Genomic DNA, 23,637 nt, shown 5'->3' on the forward strand with positions numbered 1-23,637 from the left:
CAGTAGAATGGTTGGGATAGAAGCTCTCAACACTAAAAGGATTCCAGGGACTTTTCTGTAAACAGCTTTATTAAAATATAATTGTTATGCCATAAATTAGACATATTTAAAGTATAAAATTACTATGAGCATACCATCTGTACAGTGAACGTAATGGACCCATCCAATACCTCCAGCAGTTTCTTCATTTCCCTTGGTAATCCCTCCCTCCTCTCCCTATTCCTCCTACCCCAGGAGAACACTGATGTTTTCTGTCACTATAGATTAGTTTGCATTTTTCCTGAGTTTTCTATAAACAGAAATGTAACACTATATACTTTTTAGTCTGGCTTCTTTAGCTCAGCATAATTATTTTGAGGTTCAGTGATACTGTTGCATGTATTAACAGTTCATTTCTTTTGTACTGCCAAGTGGCATGCCACTTTAGAGAAGTATCACAATTTGTTTACCCATTCACCTGTGGATGGAAATTTGAGTTATTCCCAGTTTGGGGCTATTACAGATAAAGTTGCTAAAACATCACGTACAAGTCTTTGTATGAAATATGCTTCCATTTATTTTGGGTAAATACCTAGGAGTGGAATGGCTGGGTCATTGATCTATTTATGTGTCTGTCCTTACACCAATACCACCGTCTTGATAAGTATAGATTTTTATAAGAAGTCCTAAAATCAGGTAATGTTAATCAGCCAAAGTTATTAATCTTTTTCAAAACTATTCTAGGTCCTTTAAATTTCCTTAATAATTTTAGAGTTATTTAGCTTGTAAATGCCTACCAATAAAAACCTGCTGGGTTCTCACTGAGACTGCATTAAATCTATAGATCAATTTGGAGAGAACTGACATCTTAACAATAATGAATCTTCTCACCCATGAAAATGGTATATCTCTACACCCATCTAAGTCTGGTTTAAGCAACATTTTGTGGTTTTCAGTGTACAAATATTACACATCTCCTGTCAGATTTATTCCTAAGTATTCAATATTTCATATTTACATTACTGTGACTGGTATGCACTTATTTCAATTTTACATTGTTTGCTGCTAGTATATAGAAATACAATAGATTTTTAAATATTTATCTTGTATCCTGCAAGCTTGCTGAACTCACATATTAGTTCTAGTAACTTTTTTGTACACTATTGGATTTTCTACATAGACAATCATGTTGTCTGTGAACAAAGACAGCCTAAGTGAGTATCAGCAGAAGAGAGGATAAGTGTATTATAGTATATTAATACATAAGAATGTTATTGCTTTTTTCAGGAAAGACCATTGCCCTGCATTTGCAGTACTTGCATTCTCTTGGGATTCCAAAAAACTTGATTTGGGGAGAGAAGAGAAGCCTCACCTAACTTCTTTGCAGTTAACACTTAATGCTTTGGGGTCCTTTACTTCGCAAGGAGAGTTGGTAAAGTGAGTAATACACTATTTTTGGAAGATAAGCCTGGACAGTTTGAAAATGTTAAGTTTGGGCACAATTATTTAACCCTGGAACTGCACGTTAAAAGCCAGCAGAGTAATAGAATGTTCTGTTGCTCAGGTGCCCACTGAAATTTTTTTTTTCCTTTTTTTGTGGTACGCGGGCCTCTCACTGTTGCGGCCTCTCCCGCTGCGGAGCACAGGCTCCGGACACGCAGGCTCAGCGGCCATGGCTCACGGGGCCAGCCGCTCCGCGGCATGTGGGATCCTCCAGGACCGGGGCACGAACCCGCGTCCCCTGCATCGGCAGGCGGACTCTCAACCACTGCACCACCAGAGAAGCCCTCGCCACTGAAATTTATAAGGAATTCCAGAAGACACTTGAGTGTGGGCAGGTCTGCTAAGATAGTATAGTCTCAGGACCTGGGAGGCCCAGTGACCCTTTCAGGTTTCCTATGAGGTGAAGACTTGTCATGATGACACTAAGATATTGGCCTTTTTTACCATTCTCAAATAAACAGAGGATTTTCTAACGAGTGGAAAGCAGATGCCCATGAGAACCTAGATGTCTTACTAAAGAGATCCATGTCGGTTTCTAACGTATTCATGAATTATAATAAAGATGACTAGACACACTTTTTAAAATGTTACTGCACAGGAATGCAATAAAAATGAATAAACTAGAGCTTCCTGTATCAACATGGACAAATCTCACAAATCTCACGTTGGGCACAATAAGCAGGCTGAGAAAACTTGCAAAGTATCATTTATGTAGTTAAAAAGCATGCAAGATAATTCATGTGCACACTTGTCACTCCTACTTGGTTGCAAGGATCCAACTCCTCTTTGTTTTCCTAGCGTGGAGCTTAATACACAGGAGGTGTTCAGCAAAGGTTTGCAAAGTAAAGATATGTGTGTATGAAGCAATTAATTCATACGGCTGAGGCGTTAAAGTGAAGTAGCAGAGAGAGGCAACCCAAGAATCTTTGTATATCAGTGGGGGAGGGTGGAATGGTACAAAGTATCAACTGGCTCCAGCTACCATGGAGGAAGGTTCTAGAGGGTCTCCTTTCAGCCCTGGAACATTAGGCCACCTGGGAGAGTTAGGGAAAAGGAGAAGCACTTGGAGAAGAGCGGAGCCTAGGATGCTGGGGGTGGAGGGGTCAGGGAGGCATGTGCGCGCGCACACACGTACAGAAGCGATCAAAGAAGCAATAGAAAGAAAAGAAACATTTCCAGTGACCCTGGAAACCTGACTTTATATGACATGCAGCCACCTGATTTACAGAGAGACTCCTAAGAGAGAAAGAAGCCAAAGTACACTTCTGAAGGGACCTGGCAGCATCATGAGAACACAAGGTCCCTCCTCGCTCTGGAGTTTTGGCCGTGTGGCGCTGGCACAGGGCATGGCCTCGCGGTGGCCATGAGCTCTTGTCCCGGATCCCTCCTGGGTCCCGTGGCTTTCAGCTGCCACCCCCTCCTGCCTGCTGGGGTCTGCGCCAGAGGCGGCAGATGGATGCGCATTTTGTAATTAACACCATAGGCAGGCGTCTGGGACCCTTCCCTAGTCGCTCAAAGCGAAGTGATTCATCCGTGACACTCAGTGATGACACTGCTCTGCTTTAAGGAAGGTGGGTCCAACGGAAAGGGGGAAAAGGAGAAACCAGGGTATCACTGCAAGTCGCTGCTCTGTGCATGATTCAACTGCACTCATGTTCTTTCAAGCATTTCAAGTCATTGGAAAAGATAAACAAGACAAATGGATATTATGCGGTAGCCCTTTGATTGGAAGTATTTCCTGACAAAAGGACTTTCCAAAGAAATGCTTAAAACCGCAGCTCGGTGAATGGTGCCACCCACCACAGTGATCGTGTAGATCATGCGAGCTCCGAACAAGGGCACCCCGCAGAACGCTGGATGCTCTACCTACTTGCCAGAAAAATACCACCCACCCCTTCCACGGAGTACCAACCGGGGTGAGGAGAAACAGCAGGGGAGGGTTCTGAAGCCTGGGATCATGGGGGTCAGCGGCTTCCCCGTGTGCTGCCTCCTCTTTGTCACCCCAATCAATGCACTAGTCATTTCCTAAAAATGCACGTTCACAGGGCCCATCTGCCCCAGGTCCTGAGCCTCACTGCCAAACAACGGCAAATCAAGTCACCTCGCGCACGTTCTACATAGCTACCTGACGCTTCTTCCCAAAAGCCTGACATTCAACAGATGACATGGGAATCAGGCAAGCAGTGATCGGGTGGAGAAAGAAGAATTTCTTTTTTTTTAAATTGAGATGTAATTGACATATAGCATTATACTAGTTTCAGGAGTACGACGCAATGATTCAACACATGTATATACTGCGCAATAACCATGACGGTAAGTCTAGTTAACATCCATCACCACAAAGATTTACAATTTTTTTCTTACGCTGAACACTTGTAAGATCTACTCTCTTACCAGCTTTCACACATACAATACAGTATTGTGAACTAGAGTCACCAGGCTCTATGAGAAGAACTTCTAGATCCAACAAAGATTAGATACGTGAGAACAATGGAAGGGTAGGTAGTACGTACCTCTTTTCAAACGTGATGGCAACACCTGAAAACTGTTCCAAATGGCAGAATGTCCTCACCCGAAGAACTGGCTAAGCATTTAAAAATCACACTGTAAGCTTTCATTGGCTTGGATATCGGGGTCACACAGGAGGCCAAAAGGGGCACGCAGTGAATCAGCCCTGAGGAACACAGCTTCGGGGGCGACCCCATCCCTGTGTGATGCTGGGATTTGCTCCCCACAGCCACTGGCATTATTCAGTACCACAAATGCCATCATCACTCATCACTGAAACACTTCACTTCCCCTGCTTTCTTGGGGGGAAGGGAGAGGGTTTACCTTCAGAGAGGTTCGTTTGCGGACAGGGCACACAGAACTGATCCTGTTTCTCATTATCTGAAAAGAGGTTTGTGAATCTGCTTTGGGTGAGGGTTTGTGCCTGCTGTGCTTATAATGACTTCTGCCAACATGAATTCCTGAAGGTCTTAACAGCATCCTGGTTTCCCCGCCTTCAACTTAAAACCACTGACACTATTCTATTTATTTTCTTGACTATCCACTATTAAAGATTAATTTGTTCTGCTGGTGAGAGCAGTCCCATTCATCTATTCTAGAGATTCAGACCACTGCTCTTAGATTAATTTATTTTGTACCCAAATTCTAACCTTGGTTTATATGCAGCAGAACATTCATTTGCCCTCACCAGATTCAACCTTACTGGCATTTAATTCTTCCTTCACTTACTAATGGGTTTCTCACAATCCGTACACTTGCAATTCCCTCAACGTAAGGTCCACATAAGTAATCCAACCACAGTAAATTATCAATGGAGTAAATTCAGCAAAATTATAATCTCCCACTTTATAATCACTAAAGAAACTACTTTCATCATGGGTCCCATTATCAATGAAGAACAATATTATTTACTACAAATACATGAATCTTGTCTAAATGAAAGAAACCCATTTCTGAACTGTTTGAGACTTGCTTCTTTGATTGTGACTCCCTTTGCTAAAGATATAGAAATCCAAAAGTAATGTGTCAAATTGTCTTTAACTCATATTTTTTTCTTCTGTCCATTTAAGTCTAAACACAAAAGAATGTAAAGCTGTTTTTAATATAGGGTTGATCAGCTTTTAAAACATGATCATTCATTCTGAATTTAATGGAAAAAGAAAAGGCCATAAAATCACAATCAATCACTGGAAAATGCCAACCATTTGAAGGTCCACTGCCCTTTAAAGCCTGTACCTCCTCCACCAAGTCTTTTATAAAATAACAATCATTAATATCTTGCAGGGGGAGGTCAGAGGGGGGAAGCCTCCCAAAAGGCAAGATGCATGTGGCTCTTCCTAGAATGGCATCTCTTTCCTCTTTCCTAATGTTTTCTTGCAATTACTGTTATCATCGTCATTATCATTATCCTCATGGTCATCCTGCTTCTAAGAGTGTAGTAAAGAATTTAACCTTGCCGTAAAGGAGGTCTGGTCTTTGCCCTAGAATCCCAGGTGGCAAGCTCTAAATCCTTGGAATGCCTCCCTGATAAAAGTGCCTTTGTTTACCCGGGGACCTTGGGCCATGCAAGAGAGTCTAACAGTGTGATTTTGGGGGCGGGGGGTGGGGGGACGACACACTTCAGGTCATGTGGTATCAGCTCTGTATCCCCAGGGTCTGGAGACTGAGGTTAGCTACATGCACAGTCAACCATGTCTACGTGTCCAGGTCCCAATAAAAACACTGGACTCCCAGGCTCAGGTGAGCTTCCCTCATTGGCTACTCTGTACATAACACACACATCACAGCTGAGGGAATCAACACTGTCCGTGACACCACTGGGCGAGAACAGCCTGAGGCTCTGCATTTGCATTTCCTGGATTCTGTCCCACGTATCTCTCCCCCTGGCTGATTTTAACCTGTAGTCTTTCACTGTAATAAAACTTAACTGTGAGTATGACAACTTTAAGTGAGTTCTGTGGGTCCTTCTAGCAAATTGTCAAACATGAATATGGTGTGGGGACCTTGGAACTTGCAGTTGGTGTCAGAAGTGAGGATGGTCTTGGGGACCATTCCCTAACACTGCAGAGTGCTGAATAAGACCAGGAAATAAATGCAGAGTTTTGCTCCATGATTACATGTCTTTGGCAAGCTTTCCTAATATTTCAGGGTTGATTTTCCTCAATAAAGACAATCAGAATCAGATTTATAAATACTCCAAAGTAGAGCTTGTGCTCACCTAGTAAGAATTAAGAGAAAGGCAGTGAGAAGTAGACAGAGCACAGGATGTCGATTCAAAATGTGTCCAAATGCCAGCTCCAGCACATCCTGGCTCTTTTCCCCTGGTCAGAGGAGGCCTAATGAACGTGTGTGAGCAACTGACATACTGGGACTAAAATCCTTTGGGCCACAGGTGAAGCTTCCCATGTTTCTGGCTAATAAATCCCAACTCTTTATTATTTACCTGTCTAATTATACTAAGACATAATTAGGCTCTCATCGCCAATGGCTCCAACCACTAGAATGTCATTCTCATTGATTTGGGTCTTTCTTTGTAATTTCCCAATTCTCACTTTCCAGAAACATCGTTCTGAAGGTGACAGCTTTCAAAGGGTAGGTTTCCCTGCATGTAGCCTGCCTCTTCTGCTTTTCCTAGCAGAGTACAGATCCCCTAAAATCACTCTCCATTAAGCAACTGGTTCCTAACTTAGAGAATCATGCGATAAGCTGACACCCTGGCATTTCTGTCCTTTTATTCCTATTTTAATATTCTTTGAGCATTGAAATTCTCACCATAGTTGGCTGTGTCCTTCTAAGAGACTCTTTTTAACAATCACATATTCACTACCCTAAGTCCCTAGATTAGTTACGGGCACGCAGATTTCAATAAACATTTGTTGAGCAAATGAATAAAGAGAACATAGCAAAACGCCAAGCGATGCCTCCTCCAGTCACTCACCCAGCCTCTCTCCCAGTTTATATTTTCTCTCTGCTGCAGTCGGCTCAGTGATCAGGGGCTGGGAGTACTTCCATGTACACATAAACTGAACAATATTTTAAACGACAGGTTAAGGTGTTAAATGGGAAAAAAAAAAAGATGTTAAATGGATAGAGGACTGACGTGAGTAGTATGAGTTGCCAATGGCCATCACCAAAGCCTGTCAGAAAAGTAAGATGCAGTGACTGTGACACCAAAGCAAAGAAGGAGAATCTGCCTTCCTACCACCAACACAGGACGAACAATAGAGCAGGCAGCCTTTTTGAAAGCTCTGGTCAATTCCTATGTGCAAACAATAATTAGACGTCCTTCTTCTGTACCGTCACATGGCATGACATTTCCATGACCCAGCTGACTACTGGAATTCAAAGATGCCTTTCACCACCTACTCACAGACTGAGTCATCCTGAGTGAACCCCTGATGCATATCAACTTACAGGCTTTGATCGCTAAGATGATAGGTAGTACCTCGACCTCCATATAACAGAAAGGAAATAAATCAGAAAGAAAACTCCGATGTTTATCAGAGAGCAATGGCACAGCCCCCTTTAACTATAAAAAGAGGCTTCTAGAAGTCCACAGATAGAACTGGCAACTCCCTTAACAGATGGTAAGAGAGATGCCCTCAAGCCCATACTACATGCATTTTTCTGTCCACCATCCCAGTACAATGGAAGCGCTCCTCCGTGATCCTGAGATTTGGAAACCATGCAAAGTAAGAGTGAGAAATAAGAAAAGAAGCTCCTCTCTAGCCTGGCTAGCTGGCCTCGACATCCTTCTCCCTGATTTCTACAATGTCCACTAGGATCCTTCAAATCCAAGTAATAACCAAAACAAAATTACTCCTTTTCTTCATGCTTTCTCTAGAAACATCCTTCTTCTACCTTTAAATCAGCTCTATTTTAATACCAATTACATCAGAAATGGCATTTGCTCAAGGGGAAAAAATTAAAACACCATTCTTACTAGTTAATCACTAATCTGTTAGTGTGGTGACCACAATTATACTGCTGTGTTTTCTAAAGGGTCTAAGTCAGGAAAGATTTAAATGTCAAGGATCCACAGTTTGGAATATGAATCAACATGGGGACACATGAATATGAATCAACATGGGGTCCCTTTCTTATTAGCCAGGGACCCACACAGGATGAAACCATGGAGCCACAGTCTGTGACAGAAAGTGACATGCCGAAACAATATCACTTCTGTGAAATCAGCAGCTTCTTTAAAGTCTGCTCTTCAAATTGAATATCATTACCAGTGAATTTGGGCATTTTGCGTATTTAATATGTAATGGAGTAGCACGAGCCTTACATGGAACCAGATTCAACTAGCACGTGTCAAGCTCCATGTTACTTGCTTTCCTATGTACCCTGACTTCTCCACTTATTTACTATGTCACCTGACGCAAATTATGCAGCCTTCTGTGTCTCACATTCTCTAGCTGACGATCATAGTGCCAACCTCACAGCTCCGTTGCGAAGGTGAAATGAGTTAATACATGTGATTAGATCAGTGCCTGGCATGTGCTCAGTAATGACTGAGCTGTTATTATCATTGTTGTTGTTGTTATGGCTAAGAGAATTATCATTGCAAACAGCCCTTACTAAAACCCAGGGAGGTGGTTATGATTACCTCCATTTTTATAAAGGAGGAAATGGAGGCTCGGAAAGGTTGAGAAAATTGCTTAAAGTCACACGCGTTTGCTGCCGGTGCTGGTGTAAGACTCTTGACTCAAAGCCCAGCCTTCTTTCCACCCGTCACTCCCCATCCCAGCCTCTGCAATGAGACTATAAATAGACGTGTCTGATTCCGCAAAGATGGCTTCCTTACATTTCTAACTTCAAAGTGGAATAATAATTGTATGTAAAATTCTTTTGATCAAAAAAATAGCACCTCCAGAGAAGACAACTTGAAAAAGAACATCATTAATTTGTTAGGCATTTAGCTGAGATAAGACAAAGTCCTTTAATGTCCTAAAGGTCTTGCCGAGTCAAGCAGCTTAGGAAGACTGGCAGGATAGAAAGAAAGAGCACAAGATCAGGTGTCAGAAACTCGGGGATGAGTCCTGGCCTCTCTGCTCACTGCCATGAGGTCTTAGACAAGGTATGCAAGTTCTCTACTTCAAGTGATGGTTGTGAGGATTAAATAAGATAATGCTTGTTCCCGCAATCTGAACTCTAGAGCTCTGGGGAAACACAAGCTATTATGTTTATCATCACAATCCCAGGGCCAGTAAAATCTGTTTCTTATGCACGTAAGCTCAAAGGCAAAACTACCTAAACTTTTCTGAAATGATTCTTTAATAGATCAATGACCTTGACTGAAATTCCCCAGCATTTGACACCATTTCCATTCCTAGAAACCATGAGCTAAACAAGGAACACGAGAGGCTCACTCGTAAATTCCAGCGCTTTTTTCTTCTTTCTCCCTTTGGAACTCTGAGAGCATTCAAATACCATATCCTTTCATCTCATAAGCCTCCTTACAGAGACCGGATGAGGAACGCTTTTGTTCCAGGAGGACAAGACCTTGCATTTCATCTAACTGTTGTGAATGAGTGTAAATATTTTTCTCCCTAGACACTGCAAAACCTCGAGGGAGAGGGGGACTCATGCATATCCAACCTTTCTCACCTAAACACCAAGACATGAACTTCTCCACCCAGAAGAACTGAAGAAAAAGGGAATGATAAAGTGAGTAAATGGCACGTCTATACCCATCAGTCCAGATCTACTCTCAGCTGCAATCCCCCACCCCCTCATCACGTGTTAATTCATCAGCATAATCCGTCACTTTTCCTGACTACGATCCCACTAAGCTTGTCTAACCCTTCACAACAATTTGCTACTGCTCTCCTAATACCTAATTGTTTTAACTCTTACCTTAATTTCCCAACTAACTATAAATAAAGGAGTTCTAGTCCCCAAAGAATTCAATGGTGAGGTCTTCTGCCACCTTCCCATCCTTGCTTCCAAAAAGGCTGAAACCGGATGATCAACCCTCAGATAGGAGTTAACAGGATCAAACTCAAAAAAAAAAAAAAAAAAAAAACTCCAGAAAAAAAGACGTCCAAATAGTGACAGTATGAGGAATCCCCCTGCTCCATACACACACACACTGAAAAAAATCTGATTTGCAACCTGGTCACTCCCTGGTGAGACCCACCAATGGACACGCTGTGCTCACACAGATTCCAATCAGTGTACTGGGTCCTAACATTCAAACATGGGTACACGCCCCAGAATCACTAAAGACAGACAAAAACAGACAGAAAAAAAGGTGATTCTGAGAAAATGCAGAGGGCAGAATAATCTTGAAAACAAAAACAAAGAAAATAAAACATTTGACTGATAGTCTCAAAGGAAAAAAAAAAGAAATGAGTGCAGCCATAATATAAGAAGAAATACTAAAATGAAATAGTAGACAGTGATTTAAAAAAAGAGTTCTTATATATTAAAAATAAGATAGCTGAAATTTTTAAATATCAGTAAAAAGGCTAGAAGATAAAGTCAGGGAAATCTTTCAGAAAGTAGAACAAAAGATCAAGGAGATGAAAAACAGAAGGGAAAAGATAAGAAATTAGAGGTCCCATCCAGAAGGTGAAACATCTAAATAACAGGAGAGCCAAAAATATAGAATACTGAGGGCAAAAGTAATAAATGATAAAAGGCAAGTTCTGAAGAACTGAAAGGCATAAATCTTCAGACTGAAAGAGTTTACAAGGGTGGGAGGAATTGGGAAATTGAGATTGACACATATACACTATTGATACTATGTATAAAATAGACAACTAATGAGAACATACTGTATTGCACAGGGAACTCTATTTAATGCACTGTGGTGACCTAAACAGGAAGGAAGTACAAAAGAGAGGGGATATATGTATATGTATAGCTGTTTCATTTTGCTGTTTCATTTTGCTATACATTTTGCTGTATATGTATTGCTGTTTCATTTTGCTGTAGAAATTAACACAACATTGTAAAGCAACTATATTCCAATAAAATTTAATTTAAAAAATAAATAAAAGAGCTTACAAAGTACCCAGCATATGAATAGAAAAGGACACACACTAGAGCGTATCACTGTAAAATTTCAAAATATGTAGATAATCCTAAAAGTTAACTGAAGGGAAAAGAATAGGTCACCTACAAAGGTCTGAGAATGGAAAAGGCATCAGACGTCTTAACAACAGAAGTAATACAACAGTAGAATAATGCCTTTAAAACTGATTTTTAAAAATGAATTTTATTCTAGAATTCTACACCATCCAACCTATTGATGAAGATACATTTTCATATATGCAAGGATGGAAAAATTTACCTTTTATGCATCCTTTCTCAAAAAGCTACTGGATGATGTACTCCAACTAAAATGAGGAAGACTGGGATTTAAGAAACAAAGCATCTGAACAGAACTTTCAGGACAGTAGCTACTCAGGAAACCCAGAGAAGTTTCTCCAGATTGTTGCATAGGGGCTCCAGGAAGAAAGCCTGGCATGGAGGAATAGTAATTATACGTTGGAGCGTACAAAAAAAAAATTACAAGTTGGACAAAGATTCTGGAGAGTTTAACAAAAAATATCAATAGGCACTAGACAAAAATAAATGACAAGGTAGTTATCAACTCCAGGAAAAACAAATGACTATACAAGAAAGGAGCAGTGGTCATACTTCACTGTTTGACTTAGCAGTGAAAAAATTTGTTTAAATCATAATATTATGCACCTTGACTACTGATTTAAACTAATACTCTTATGTAACTTTATTGAGGGGATGGAGGGAAATGAATTGTGTGGAGTGTGAGGGATCTATCATATTTCCTCTTAAGTCAAGAAGTGAAAAAATAAGTAGTAAATGTATATTTAGGAATAAAAGAGTAAATAGCAGAGAAACAGCCAAAAGTGTTGTTGTATAAAAATATATAAATATAGTATGTAAATATAAAATCTACACCTCTAGGGAAGGGGACTAAGGAGTGGGAAAGACACTCCTACTTTTTCTTCATAAGCCTAATAGTATTTTCGGCTTTCAAAATTATGACTATGTATTACATTGATTAAAAAATATATTTTTTAATAACTAAAATTAAAATTAAAAAATCTCTATGAATACAGAATGTAATCAATATAAAGGAAAACTGGAGATTGTTAAGAATAAAGCTCAAATAAGTAACTGACCTCAAACCAAATTACCCTAAAACCCCACACTCATTTAAATGTTACACACTCTTAAAAGCATGCTTTCCTCTCACTTTGTAATTATACCACTTCAAAAAAACAGAAGTCCTACCATCATTGCTTTGATATTGCAAACAGACTACAAAACATCTGATGGATCTTCTAATTTCTCTGATTTATCACAGGAACAAACTGAAAGTACCTCTTTTACCAATATATTCATAACTGATCAAATTCTTAATTTGCACACTGTTCAAGCTTTTGGTCATTAGAGTATACATTAAATGCTTTGCTCTAATCAAACTAACATCTATTGTTTTTTACATTAATACTTACACACTTGACAAATATCCAAACAAACCATAAAATTTATCCTTCCAATCAAGGCAATCGCTCAATTATGAATGAAAGAATCAGCTTTAAGCTTTAAAAAAATACATACCTATACGCTAATAGAATGTATTCTCCAGTTATAAATCTAAAACTTTTACTGAAATGATTCCAAACCCTCTCACAATTTCCTCTGAAGTTTGGCTTTTATATAAAAGCAGGCAACACACCCAATTCCATTAGTTTTAAGTCTTCCAGAACCAGACGTGCTGAGGTTTACAAATAAGCAAGTTAGTATTATTCAAACCCGTGACGGTTTCCCTGGTGGCTCAGTGGTTAAGAATCCGCCTGCCAATGCAGGGGACACGGTTCGATCCCTGGTCTGGGAAGATCCCACATCCCCCCCGGAGCAACTAAGCCTGTGCGCCACAACTACTGAGCCTGTGCTCTAGAGCCCGTGTGCCACAACTACTGAAGCCCACGTGCCTAGAGCCCATGCTCTGCAACAAGAGAAGCCACAACAATGAGAAGCCCGCACACCGCAACCAAGAGTAGCGCCCGCTCACTGCAACTGGAGAAAACCCACGTGCAGCAAGGAAGACCCAACGCAGCCAAAAATTACTTAATTACTTAATTAATTAAAAACAAACAAATAAACACATGCCCTTCACTTATGGATAATAATGGCTACTTAGTATACACATAATCACCCCGATTTAATAAAAACAAATTCAAACTTGGCATTTAGGAAAAGTAATTTGTTTACCTCTGTTGGTTTGTAGCAGTCTACGAGAGCTTCCTAGAAGGAAACACACAGAAGTTTTATTTTAAAATTCAGTATCATTTTAAAAGTGAAGTCAAAAATCACTTCATCTTTATAGTATTATTCTTAACATGGTAAATCAATTTTTCATATTGACTACTTAGAACCACACTTTATTTCAGCATTTGTTGGTCCTCTGAAGATACAAAAAGTTGTACCCTTCCTTTGCAGGAATGCCTTGCACTCTTCAGAATACACACACACACACACACACACACACACACACAGAAGCACACACACATACCCATCCTTCTGGCTGCCAATGTGGTTAATAATGAACTGGATACACTTAAGTTGAGACAGCCTGTAAGAGATGGTGACAATCACACTGGACGTGGAGAGTGAGAGCCTGGCTGTGATTTAACCACAGAGTAGCCTGTCACACCTCAGCAGGCTTTGGTTGTCCTCCCCTGGGAACCAAAGGGGGTGACCTGATGGCAGCCAAAGCCCCTTTCAAGTTCTTTCTTTTAAGAAAAATATTTTATGTCATTACATTTTTTATAAAACTGGTGCCTGTTTTTTTGTTTTTGTGTTTTTTGTATTGTAACTTTCAGAACTAGGATGCTATCTTCTCCCAGCTAAATTTACCAACAAGAGATAAACATTAAACTGAGACTGTTCACCACTCAAGAGACACTAGCAATTGTTAACACATTAAACACATTCATATGTGCCCTTTACTTGCCTTTAGTGATCATTTGCCATCAGTGATAACTGACAGCCATTAACAGTAGATATCAGTGAACATTAAGAACAATGGCAGGTCAAAGGTTAATTGGCTTTAGAAACTCCCAAATGCAGATTTAAAAATGATAGATTTGACTTCCTTCGGGGAAGGGAAATAAATAATTTATTGCTCTGGACAAAGGAGACATGGGGCATCTCAACATCCATTGTATCAGGCGAGCATACTCCAAGAAAGGTTATTTTATTAAACAGAATTATACAGTAAATAATCTTATCTAGAAATTAATTCCATGAATGATATAATCCACAACTGCAAGACCAGAAGCCTGAGCTTAGATACTCCAGTTCTAGCTCAGCCCCTCTCCTCATATAACTGTGGGACGTCACTTCCTTCTCTGGCAAATGGATCTTTGGAGAGAAGAAAGAAAGAACCATCCTTCTTGGAAAGAAAGAACCATCTTTCTCCCAAGAAGTTAAGGCTGGAGAAACTCATATCTGTAAGGTGCTTTAAGAACTGACTATAGTCAAGACCGGCCTTATCACCAGAGATGCAGTTTGTGGGGGTGAATACTCAGCATCCCATTGCTTTCTCTCTGCAAGCGGCCATTGCCCGAGTGTCGCCCCGGGGCAGAATCAGTGCAAGCCAGCTCAGGAGACCCAAGTGGATTCAAGCATCCATCAAAGGTTCTAGATTTTGAGTGCCGCTTACTCGTAATTTTAAAGCTCTCTCTTCTTCACTGTCTGCATCAAGAAGATCGTCAATGTCAATTTCCACATCCGGCATTTCTTCTTCCTGGGGGGCAAATGTGAAAGCATTCTATTTAGTGAGATACTACATTGTATCGAACCTATTTAGTTCAGTTATATAGATGCGTTGACAATTACGGGGTGGGGGGAAGAAGAGACTAGGAGGAGGGGGAGGAAAAGAAGAAGGAATGGGAAGTAGGAGATAGAGAGAAAGGTGGAAACAGTAGAAAAAAGGAAGAAGAGGTGGGAAGGGGAAGGAGGGAAAAGGAACCGAGGGAGGAGTAGGGAGCAAAGGAGACATAAGAGTCACAAGCGTAGAAAGTAACGCTATTTCAAAAATGACGATTTTCTACTTTCTGGCAAAAAAACTGCACATCTGAGTATGTAATGGGGGATTGGCAGATTATAGGAAGAGTAGTGAGACTTGCAGTTTCCTGCCCAACATCTACCCTTCCCTGATCTTTTTTTGGGGGGAGAGGGGAGGTCCGCATCTCCCTTCCTAGCTCTGGGTCTGGGAAAACCTGAGTGTGCCACGCATTTCTGAGGCAGGGCTCTTGGGTCAGTATCACCCCAATCCCAGTTACAGACTCAACCGAGACTAATGGGGGTTCTGGGAACAGAAGCTCTTTCAATAGAAGCGTCCCTGCTGGAGAGCCAGCTGAGGAAGCCTGTAACCTAGAAACTGCCGGCAACAATCATGCAACCACGAAGCGAGAGCCTGACTCACGGTGGGCAGAGTGGGGAGAAATATGGAAAGAGGGTTCTGGATAACGTCACCGAGTCAAACCACTTCTGAAGCCCACCGACATTCTAGTAAAGCCCCATTATTATGAGTCAAGTTTCATATTCCTGCAGCCAAAGACATCCAGTCCATAACAGAGGGCAGGAAAGTCCAGCTGCAATGCGGTGACAGACCTCACTGATTTGGAATCTGCAGCTCCAACCCACAGTAGGTCTTGGCTACCTCGCATTCTGTCTGTTACCTGATCTTCCCCACACCTCTGAGAACGTTGAGAGAAAATCGCATTTAGGACAGGGCTGTAATTTTGCATTTCCCCTTCCCACGAGGAGTCACCTGCAGGCCAACTCGTCCCAGCCACAGGGATGGCCGAGGAGTGTCTGCAGAAGCCATGGAGAAACCTGTGTGGGGGACACCTGTGCGGACCCCTGGGCTTAGCCGCTCTGTGCCAGCTGTGTTGTCTGGTCTTCAGGGGCAAGGCTGACCTTCTGAGAACGTCCTTTCTAGTAAAATGCATTTACTAATAGTGCTCAACCATTCTCTTTCCTGCTCCAACACAAAAGTGACGACCCAAGTGTTTTGAGAAAACTGAGGAATATTATACACCACTGTGAATAATAATAAGAAATATATATATTGGTCTCTGCCTCCAGTTCCTGACACAGAGTTCCTAAAACCCTTGTAAATAGAGGTGCTGACTTGTTTCTTTACTACGGTGAGATATGCAGTCCATACTGGAAAGCTCAGATAAAGCAGAAGGAAAACTGAACCCAAAGCAGAGGGGCAAGTCTAACATCTTAGCCTTATTAAGGTTAAAATCTCTTTTAAAAGTTTTAATAATAATACTAACAAAAAATGGGAAAAAGAAAAGCATATCTCCTGGGCTTCCCTGGTGGTGCAGCTGTTGAGAGTCCGCCTGCCGATGCAGGGGACGCGGGTTCGGGCCCCGGTACGGGAGGATCCCACATGCCGCGGAGCGGCTGGGCCCGTGAGCCATGGCCGCTGAGCCTGCGCGTCCGGAGCCTGTGCTCCGCAACGGGAGAGGCCACAACAGTGAGAGGCCCACGTACCGCAAAAAAAAAAAAAAAAAGAAAAGAAAAGCATATCTCCTTAGAAAATTCAAATGACCTTAGAACTAGGAAAGAACACTTCTTACTGGAGAGTAGGGATAGGAGTAAAACTAAAACAGAATCACCTGGCTTCCGAGGATATCAGGAAAACGGTACAGGGGTGGAGGTGTATCTGCCTATGGGAATATTTGACAGTATGTACCAGGCCCTGAGACTCAATCTACGTATGGCAATGGACACAGCATCACTGCCCTCCGCTTAGATCCGGCTGAGCTGCTGTGGCTTTCCCCTCCTTCACTAGAAGCCATCCATCCCACACTTTCATCCAGCCAGTCTGTCTCTCAGACCGGCACAGAGCTGCTGTTTCAAATGAGATGCCATTTTTAAGCCCCCTCCAGGGCAGAGCAGGGAGATGGGTACAGATGTGGCCTCCATCACAGGAGAGGATGCTGGAGGATCCCAAGGCTGTACTCCATTCAGGAAGGATGCTGCGCAGTGCTTCCCTGTATGGGTACCAGCCTCCCTGGCGACTGCGTCGCCTCCACCCTAGCATTCTCTTGCCCCAGTGTGGCCTATGCCCGACTTCCGATTTTGTGTATATTTGGAATTGTGGCTGAAAGTAAGACTGCAGGGGGAGAGGGGAGTCATTTGGGGAGCCACCAATAGTGGTACAGCTCTCAAGGGTCTGCCAGACTTTCCACAGTGAAAGGACCAGTGGGAACTGAAACACCAGCAAAGAAACTCACTGGATTGTAGAACAACTGGCAGCCCATGAACACAGACTGCAGCTGGGAAGCTGCAGTGTGGATAAATCCCACATGGACCACGTGGACCCTCCCCAGGCCAAAGAAGGCTGAAGCCACAGCCATCCAGCCTCTGGAGCAGCGCCGGGCACACGTTGTGTGTGTATTCCAGCAAATGTGGCTCAAGATTAATTCACCTACGTCTACGGCTTGGCATGGCTTTAATAACCACCGTGTGAGGTCAAAATACCCAGAACCGATTTCAGCTGACTCTGTTCAAGAAAAGCCAAGCAAAAGCGATAAACCCACAAGTATCAATCTGTGTAACAGTCTATACAGCCTCCCCCTAAGTTCCCCCACTCCTCCCCCAAAACCGTCATTTGGATTCAGCATTTATACGTGGTTTGGGCACCAAGTATGTATTTATGTCACGGTTTAATGAAATCAAGCAGAGGAAGCAGGTTGTAGAAACTGTTCAAGTAATCACAGCTAAGGGGAGCTCTGTGTCTGCTATTCTGAAAGGAAATAAAAGAATAAGCGAACAATGCCCCCAGCAGAACAGCACAGCCACGGGTTTCCCTGCAAACACCCGTTCAGCTTTGAAGCCCGGCCAAGTTTGGTCAAACAGGCTTTTACTTGCATAGTAGAGTCGCACCCACGCAGCAGCATCTGCAATTAGGTGTCCTCTCAGCACGACTGCACTGGGCTCTCCCGCAGGCGCTGACCGCATCTGACCCATTTTTCCCAACCCTTGAGGTCCGGGCTGTATTTCAGTTTAAATTCGCTAAGATGAACTACAGTTAAGAATCCAGTTCCTCAGTCACCTTAGCCACATTTCAGGGCTCAGTTGCCACACGTGGCGAGTGACTGCTGCACCAGACAGTGCAGACACGGGGCCTTTCACACCGCTGGACGGGACGGCCCTTGAGTCCACTCACCCTCTGGCCCAGACAAAGCAAAGCCTCCTCCCCTCTCAAAGGAGCTTGACAGGAATAAAGAAAACAGCTAGCATCGCAAGGTCACTACCAGGCCCCAAGGGCATGTGGCTGGGAAACCCTGGGCTAGGCTCGATGCGAAACAAGTATTCACTGGCTGAGTAATTACAACAAATCACTAGACATCGGCATTTTCTCCCAACCTATGAGCTTCTCATTACCCCCACCCGCTTCTCTCAGAGGCCAGGAGGAGGTCAGGCTCAGCCAGGAGCGTGGAGCAGGGTGGGTTCTGAAGGTCGGCGATACTGAAACCAAAGCCCCGCTGAGGACATAGAGATGGGGGCCATGGAGGTACACGTAGGCAGAAAAGACCGATCTAGTATCAAGCATAGAATCCTGTGTATATTTGGTATTAAATATTTTTAATGAGTGTAGCAATAGTCCAAATTCAATTGTTCTCTTGAGCTCTATCTTCTGTATAAAGCAGTATCACTGAATAACTTTGGTGACAGATCAAATCGCTTACCAGGGAGTGACTACACCCACAGCCTACTCTGGGGGATTTCCCCACGTTAAAAATAGATCTGCAAACGGGGCTCTGGTGACAAAAACGGAACAACCTCTTAGGAGTGGCTGGGGTAAGTCACCAGCTAACAGCATCCTATATTCGCCTTCCTGTTGATACCCACAGAACGAGGCCCTTGACCCTGTCTGTGCATCTCTCTGGTTGTACGTCGTTGAGCATCCACCATACACGAGCACTGTATCAACACTGTGAGGCACAGCCGAAGCATAGAAACAAATGATATCCAACGGCACCAAAAGACAGAGACAAACCCAAAGTGCTTTATGATTAAGGAGGGGGAAAACTTCCTCCTGGGGCAGGCGGGGAGGCTTTCACAGAGGAGAGAGCATGTAAGCTGGCCTTGTGGAACGGCAGGATTTGGATAGGTTTAGACGGGGAGAGAGGGCACGCAAAAGAGGCAGAATGATATACACAGAAGGCAAAATACAAGGGCTGTTCTAAGTACAGGGTGTAGAAAGGTCCTTGGCCTGGGGCTCAGACAGCTCTGGGCTATGAATATTAATGACTATGAAAGCCAGAATGAGAGCTGAGGCAGGTGGGGGGCTATAAGGAGTAGTGAGGAGTGCGGCAAACAAGAGAAAGCATGCCCCAAGGAAAGGCAGCAAAGAGCAAAACAAAACAACCCTCCATTTCCAACTATTGTAACCTTTTAGGAACACGTGCTCTATGCTGCCAGATTTTCCAACTTTTCAGAAAACCTGAAAATACAGATTTTTAATGCTAAAATATCTTTTCTTTTTTTAAGTTGGTTTACAACTCTTTAAAATATTGTGAAAGACAAACAAAATCCATCAGCCTTCATGCTGCCAGTTTCTCCTCAGCCTGCAGAGACTGTAGCCAATGAGGGCTCCAGAGCAAGGGCGGGAAATGCTGGGAGAGCTGGCCCAGCAGCAGGGCCCCGGGAACGAGGAGGGGTCAGGGGAGGCTGCTGAGACGTGGCCATCCCGTGGGAGGTATCAGGGCCTGGATGCCAGCGGTGGCAAGAATGGAAAGATTTTAAACAGGAAGGGAAAAGGGGTGGAATTTGGAGATGAACTGGATGTTGGAGGAGGGAGAAGGCAAAGGTAGAAGGAAGGTGCAGGTTTTGAGCCCGTGAGGTTTTGAAGAAACATGCAGTGACAGAGAGCATGCCTGGGACCTCGAAGACACTCATAAACCAACAGGCAGTTCAGAGGGAAGCCACCTCCAGCAGCCACCGACCCTATGCAGAAGGGGGACCCCGCGCTGTCACTGCACAGGGACACACGGTAGCGCCGAGGGCCAGAGGCACAGCCCCGCGCAGGCAGGACCTCAGCCGGGCCTGCGACCACCCGGGGCTCAGGCACCAGGATGCAACAAGTATTGTGCTCCCGAAACAGACGGCCTGCGGTGAAAACACACATGCACGCTCACACACACTTCCAGAAAAAAAAACTCGCCAGAAAATTCACACCACGAACCCCGTCAAGTGTGGCGTCAGCTGTTAAAAAAATACAAATGCTCGCTGATCTCCACAACAGCGAAGGGGGCAGGAATGCTAAAACAGCTTGAAAACGGATGATGGTTTCCACGCTCCACAACACACAGCTTAAGGGCTCCCCGAAAGTGACAGCGGCTCCCAGTTCTCTGCATCTCTGTTCCAAGATATGGACGTGAAGGACCGTGAGATTAGAGTGCGGTGGACACCGTGGCAGTGAGGGAGAAACGTGGGCAGCAGGGGTCGGGGTCGGGGGGCACTGGCCTATTCTGACAGCCCACACTCCCCAGGGCTCCCCTCCACAGGTCTACAGGGAAACTGGTGTAGGAAAAACCTAAGAAGAACAGAGGCACGCCGCCTCCCAGGGACCATGTGAGTATTACTATTTTCTCTGTGAAAATATTTACATTTCATGCTTTCATTTTAATGACAACCCAAAAACATTTCCATAAGCAAGCACACTTATTCTAAGAATCGTCTGGATGACCATTCTATAGTCAGATCAGCCCTGTGTTTATCATCAAGCAGAATCAGGTTAATGACCTAATGAGAAAAACGCCGGAAGAGTAGATTTAATGCATAACTGACGTACTTATTCACACTAAGTGAAGCCCGAAGCCATCGCTCAAAGGACTCTGTGCTACCCCCAACTGTACCTAATTCCTCTCACAGAAAGAATGACATCAGCCGTCCCAGGTGATTCACGTTGGACATTAGAGTTCCGTTGGCTGGTTACTTTGTGTTTAATTTGCAATTTTGATTTTGTAATCGGAAGAACCATAGCATAAAGAGTTTTCGTTTTAAGTGGTACATATCGAAATATTATCGTATTAAACCTTTAAATCAGCCCTGGCATCTGCAAGAAATTTTTTCTACTTAAAAAGGAGCGCAGCCTACCCTATGCACATCACTGTGGAACACCAGAACATTGGGGACGAAGCGGAGATCTGGGAAGCTTTCAGGAGGAAAGCAGGTCACACACAGAAGGACAGAGAATCAACGTCACCAAGATTCCCAACAGCAACGCTGTGAGCTGGAAGCCAAGGGAACAATCATTCCAAAATCCTGAAGGGAAACGATTTCCAACCTGGACGCCTACGTCCCCCCAGACTGTCGACTAGGAGTTAGAGAAAAACTATAGACATTTTATGACACCAGGTCTAATATCTTATATGTTTACCTCCCATTTCAGGAAGAAGTGCTCCAGTGAAACAAAGAAATAAACTAGGAAAGTCACCTGTAGCTGTGGACCATGAAGGCCAGAGGCATAAACAAATCAAGACTGAGGGGGGGAGGCTTAAAGAGCTGGGAAGCTGCGTGAAGGGAGAGGAGATGGGCCTATTTTTAATACGGGCATGGGGCCCGCTGCCTGATGGGCACACATCTACTGGGCCACTTCGAGGGGCTGGGGCAGGAGAGGCCTTAAATGGAACTAAAATGGGGTAAACAATTGTAGGTCATTCCAACTTCAACACTGGCGAATGGTACCATCCCACGTTACTAACATGACCCTAATACACGCTTGTTTTAGTAGTTAAATAACCTTCAAAGGCTGAAGCTTGCTCAAACAGCAAAATCCCCCAAAGTCCTCCTCTAAAAAGATTAAAATATCCTGACTGAACTTCATCCTATGATGAACTGAAGGGATGGTTTAAATAGTATGCAGAGAGGCTGCTGTCCTTGCTGCCCAGGAGAGCAGGTCTGGACGCCCCTTTATACCACACTTCCCACAGCTAAGGTTCATTTCTGGGGCATCAGCGCATACAAATGACGGCTGCAGCAGAAAGCAGAAAAGCCACAGGGCATGCCCTGTCCCGAGCGCCCCCCTTTCCTCCTGCTTAAGAAAATACACTGTGATACCACTGACGTTATTTTACAAACACCCAGAATATGTTTTAATTTTTTGATAGTTCACTACTTTTATTTGGTCCTTTCACTATTATCATTGAACCAATTACTCGGGACACATCCTCGTGTCACAGCAGCCCAGCTGAGGACTGTCACCCTAACAATCAACAATATAAAACAAATACCAGCTCAGAGATATAAAGATCCAGACTACTGGTCACGTGAAAATCCATGGGACATCTATTTACTGAGGACCTGCTATCTTCCAGAAACTTCCTAGACGCCGGGGATAAAGAATGAGCAAGTGACAAAAATACTTGCTCTCACGGAGATTCAACCCTGATGGGGGGGACTTCCCTGGCGATGCAGTGGTTAAGAATCTGCCTGCCAATGCAGGGGACACAGGTTCGAACCCTGGTCCGGGAAGATCCCACATGCTGCGGAGCAACTAAGCCTGTGCGCCACAACTACTGAGCCCACATGCCACAACTACTGAAGCCCGCACGCTAGAGCCCGTGCTCCGCAACAAGAGAAGCCACTGCAATGAGAAGCCCGCGCGCCGCAACGAAGAGTAGCCCCCGCTCACCACAATTAGAGAATGCCTGCGCACAGCAACAAAGACCCAATGCAGCCAAAAATAAATAACTAAAATAAATAAATTTATTAAAAGAAAAAAAAACCCTGATGGGAAAGACAGGCAATAAACACCTAAGTACAATATATGATGTAGCACATGGTGATAAATATTTTCAAGAAAAAACAGCAGAGGAGAAGGACAGGGGCTAATACGATGGCTGGAATTTTAATAGGGTGGTCAGAGTAGTGAGAGAAATATCTGAAGAATAGACCTGAAGAAGGACCGTGCTGAAATCTGAGGGAAGAGCACCGAAGGGGAACAGAGCAGGTGCCCAGGTGAGTCTGAGAAGCAAGGTTTCCAGGGTCACTGCAGTGGACTTGGGGTAGGGCCCCTGTAAAGACTCTGACTTGGACCCCGACTGAGACAGAAGCCTCTGGGGGTTTGAGCAGGGCATGGCGTGATCTGATTTTCTTTTCTTTTCTTTTCTTTTTAACATTTTTATTGGAGTATAATTGCTTTACAATGGTGTGTTAGTTTCTGCTGTATAACGAAGTGAATCAGCTATACGTATACATATATCCCCATATCCCCTCTGATTTACCTTTTACAAAGGCTCGCCCTGGCTGCTTTGTGAAGAAAGGGCTGAGGGCATAGGCAGGACCACTTACAAGGCCGCAGAAATAACTGGGTAAGAGATGACACTGGCTTAGACCAGGGCGACTGCATAAAATGTATTCTGTTCTTACTTGGGTCACCGCTAATCCAAACCTCAAAGGGCAAACTCCTCTATGTGTACCTGCACAGGTTAACAAGGGGGGCTGAGCCGGAGCGTTTTGCGAGGAGTTGACCTCAAGGCCCCCTGTTGAGCTCGGTGGGTGCGACGGTGGGTGTGAGCCGTTGGCAGTGAGGGAGGGCACCTGGCGAGGGTGCCCAGGCCGAATGTTAGG

General features: G+C 43.6%; 1 protein-coding gene across 5 annotated transcripts in view; it reads right to left on the reverse strand.

The window, feature by feature from the left end:
* Positions 1 to 23,637, reverse strand: part of PPP1R14C (protein phosphatase 1 regulatory inhibitor subunit 14C) — an 86,439-nt gene that overhangs the window by 6,221 nt on the left and 56,581 nt on the right. For 4 of the 5 annotated variants that reach the window (XR_007470429.1, XM_033405030.2, XM_049695159.1 and 1 more), the window contains exons 2-3: positions 14,699 to 14,782; positions 13,246 to 13,278 (exon numbers count right to left, since the gene is read on the reverse strand). Coding sequence is in view for 4 of the 5 variants with exons in the window: in XM_033405030.2 (XP_033260921.1) it covers positions 13,246 to 13,278; positions 14,699 to 14,782 (117 nt within the window). In the remaining variant the exon portion in view is untranslated. Of the gene's footprint in view, positions 1 to 6,905; positions 7,014 to 13,245; positions 13,279 to 14,698; positions 14,783 to 23,637 lie in introns of those variants that run through there. The other variant, XM_049695160.1, reaches the window with a different exon arrangement.

Source organism: Orcinus orca, chromosome 12, assembly GCF_937001465.1.
Source record: "Orcinus orca chromosome 12, mOrcOrc1.1, whole genome shotgun sequence".
Classification (NCBI taxonomy): Eukaryota; Metazoa; Chordata; class Mammalia; order Artiodactyla; family Delphinidae; genus Orcinus; species Orcinus orca.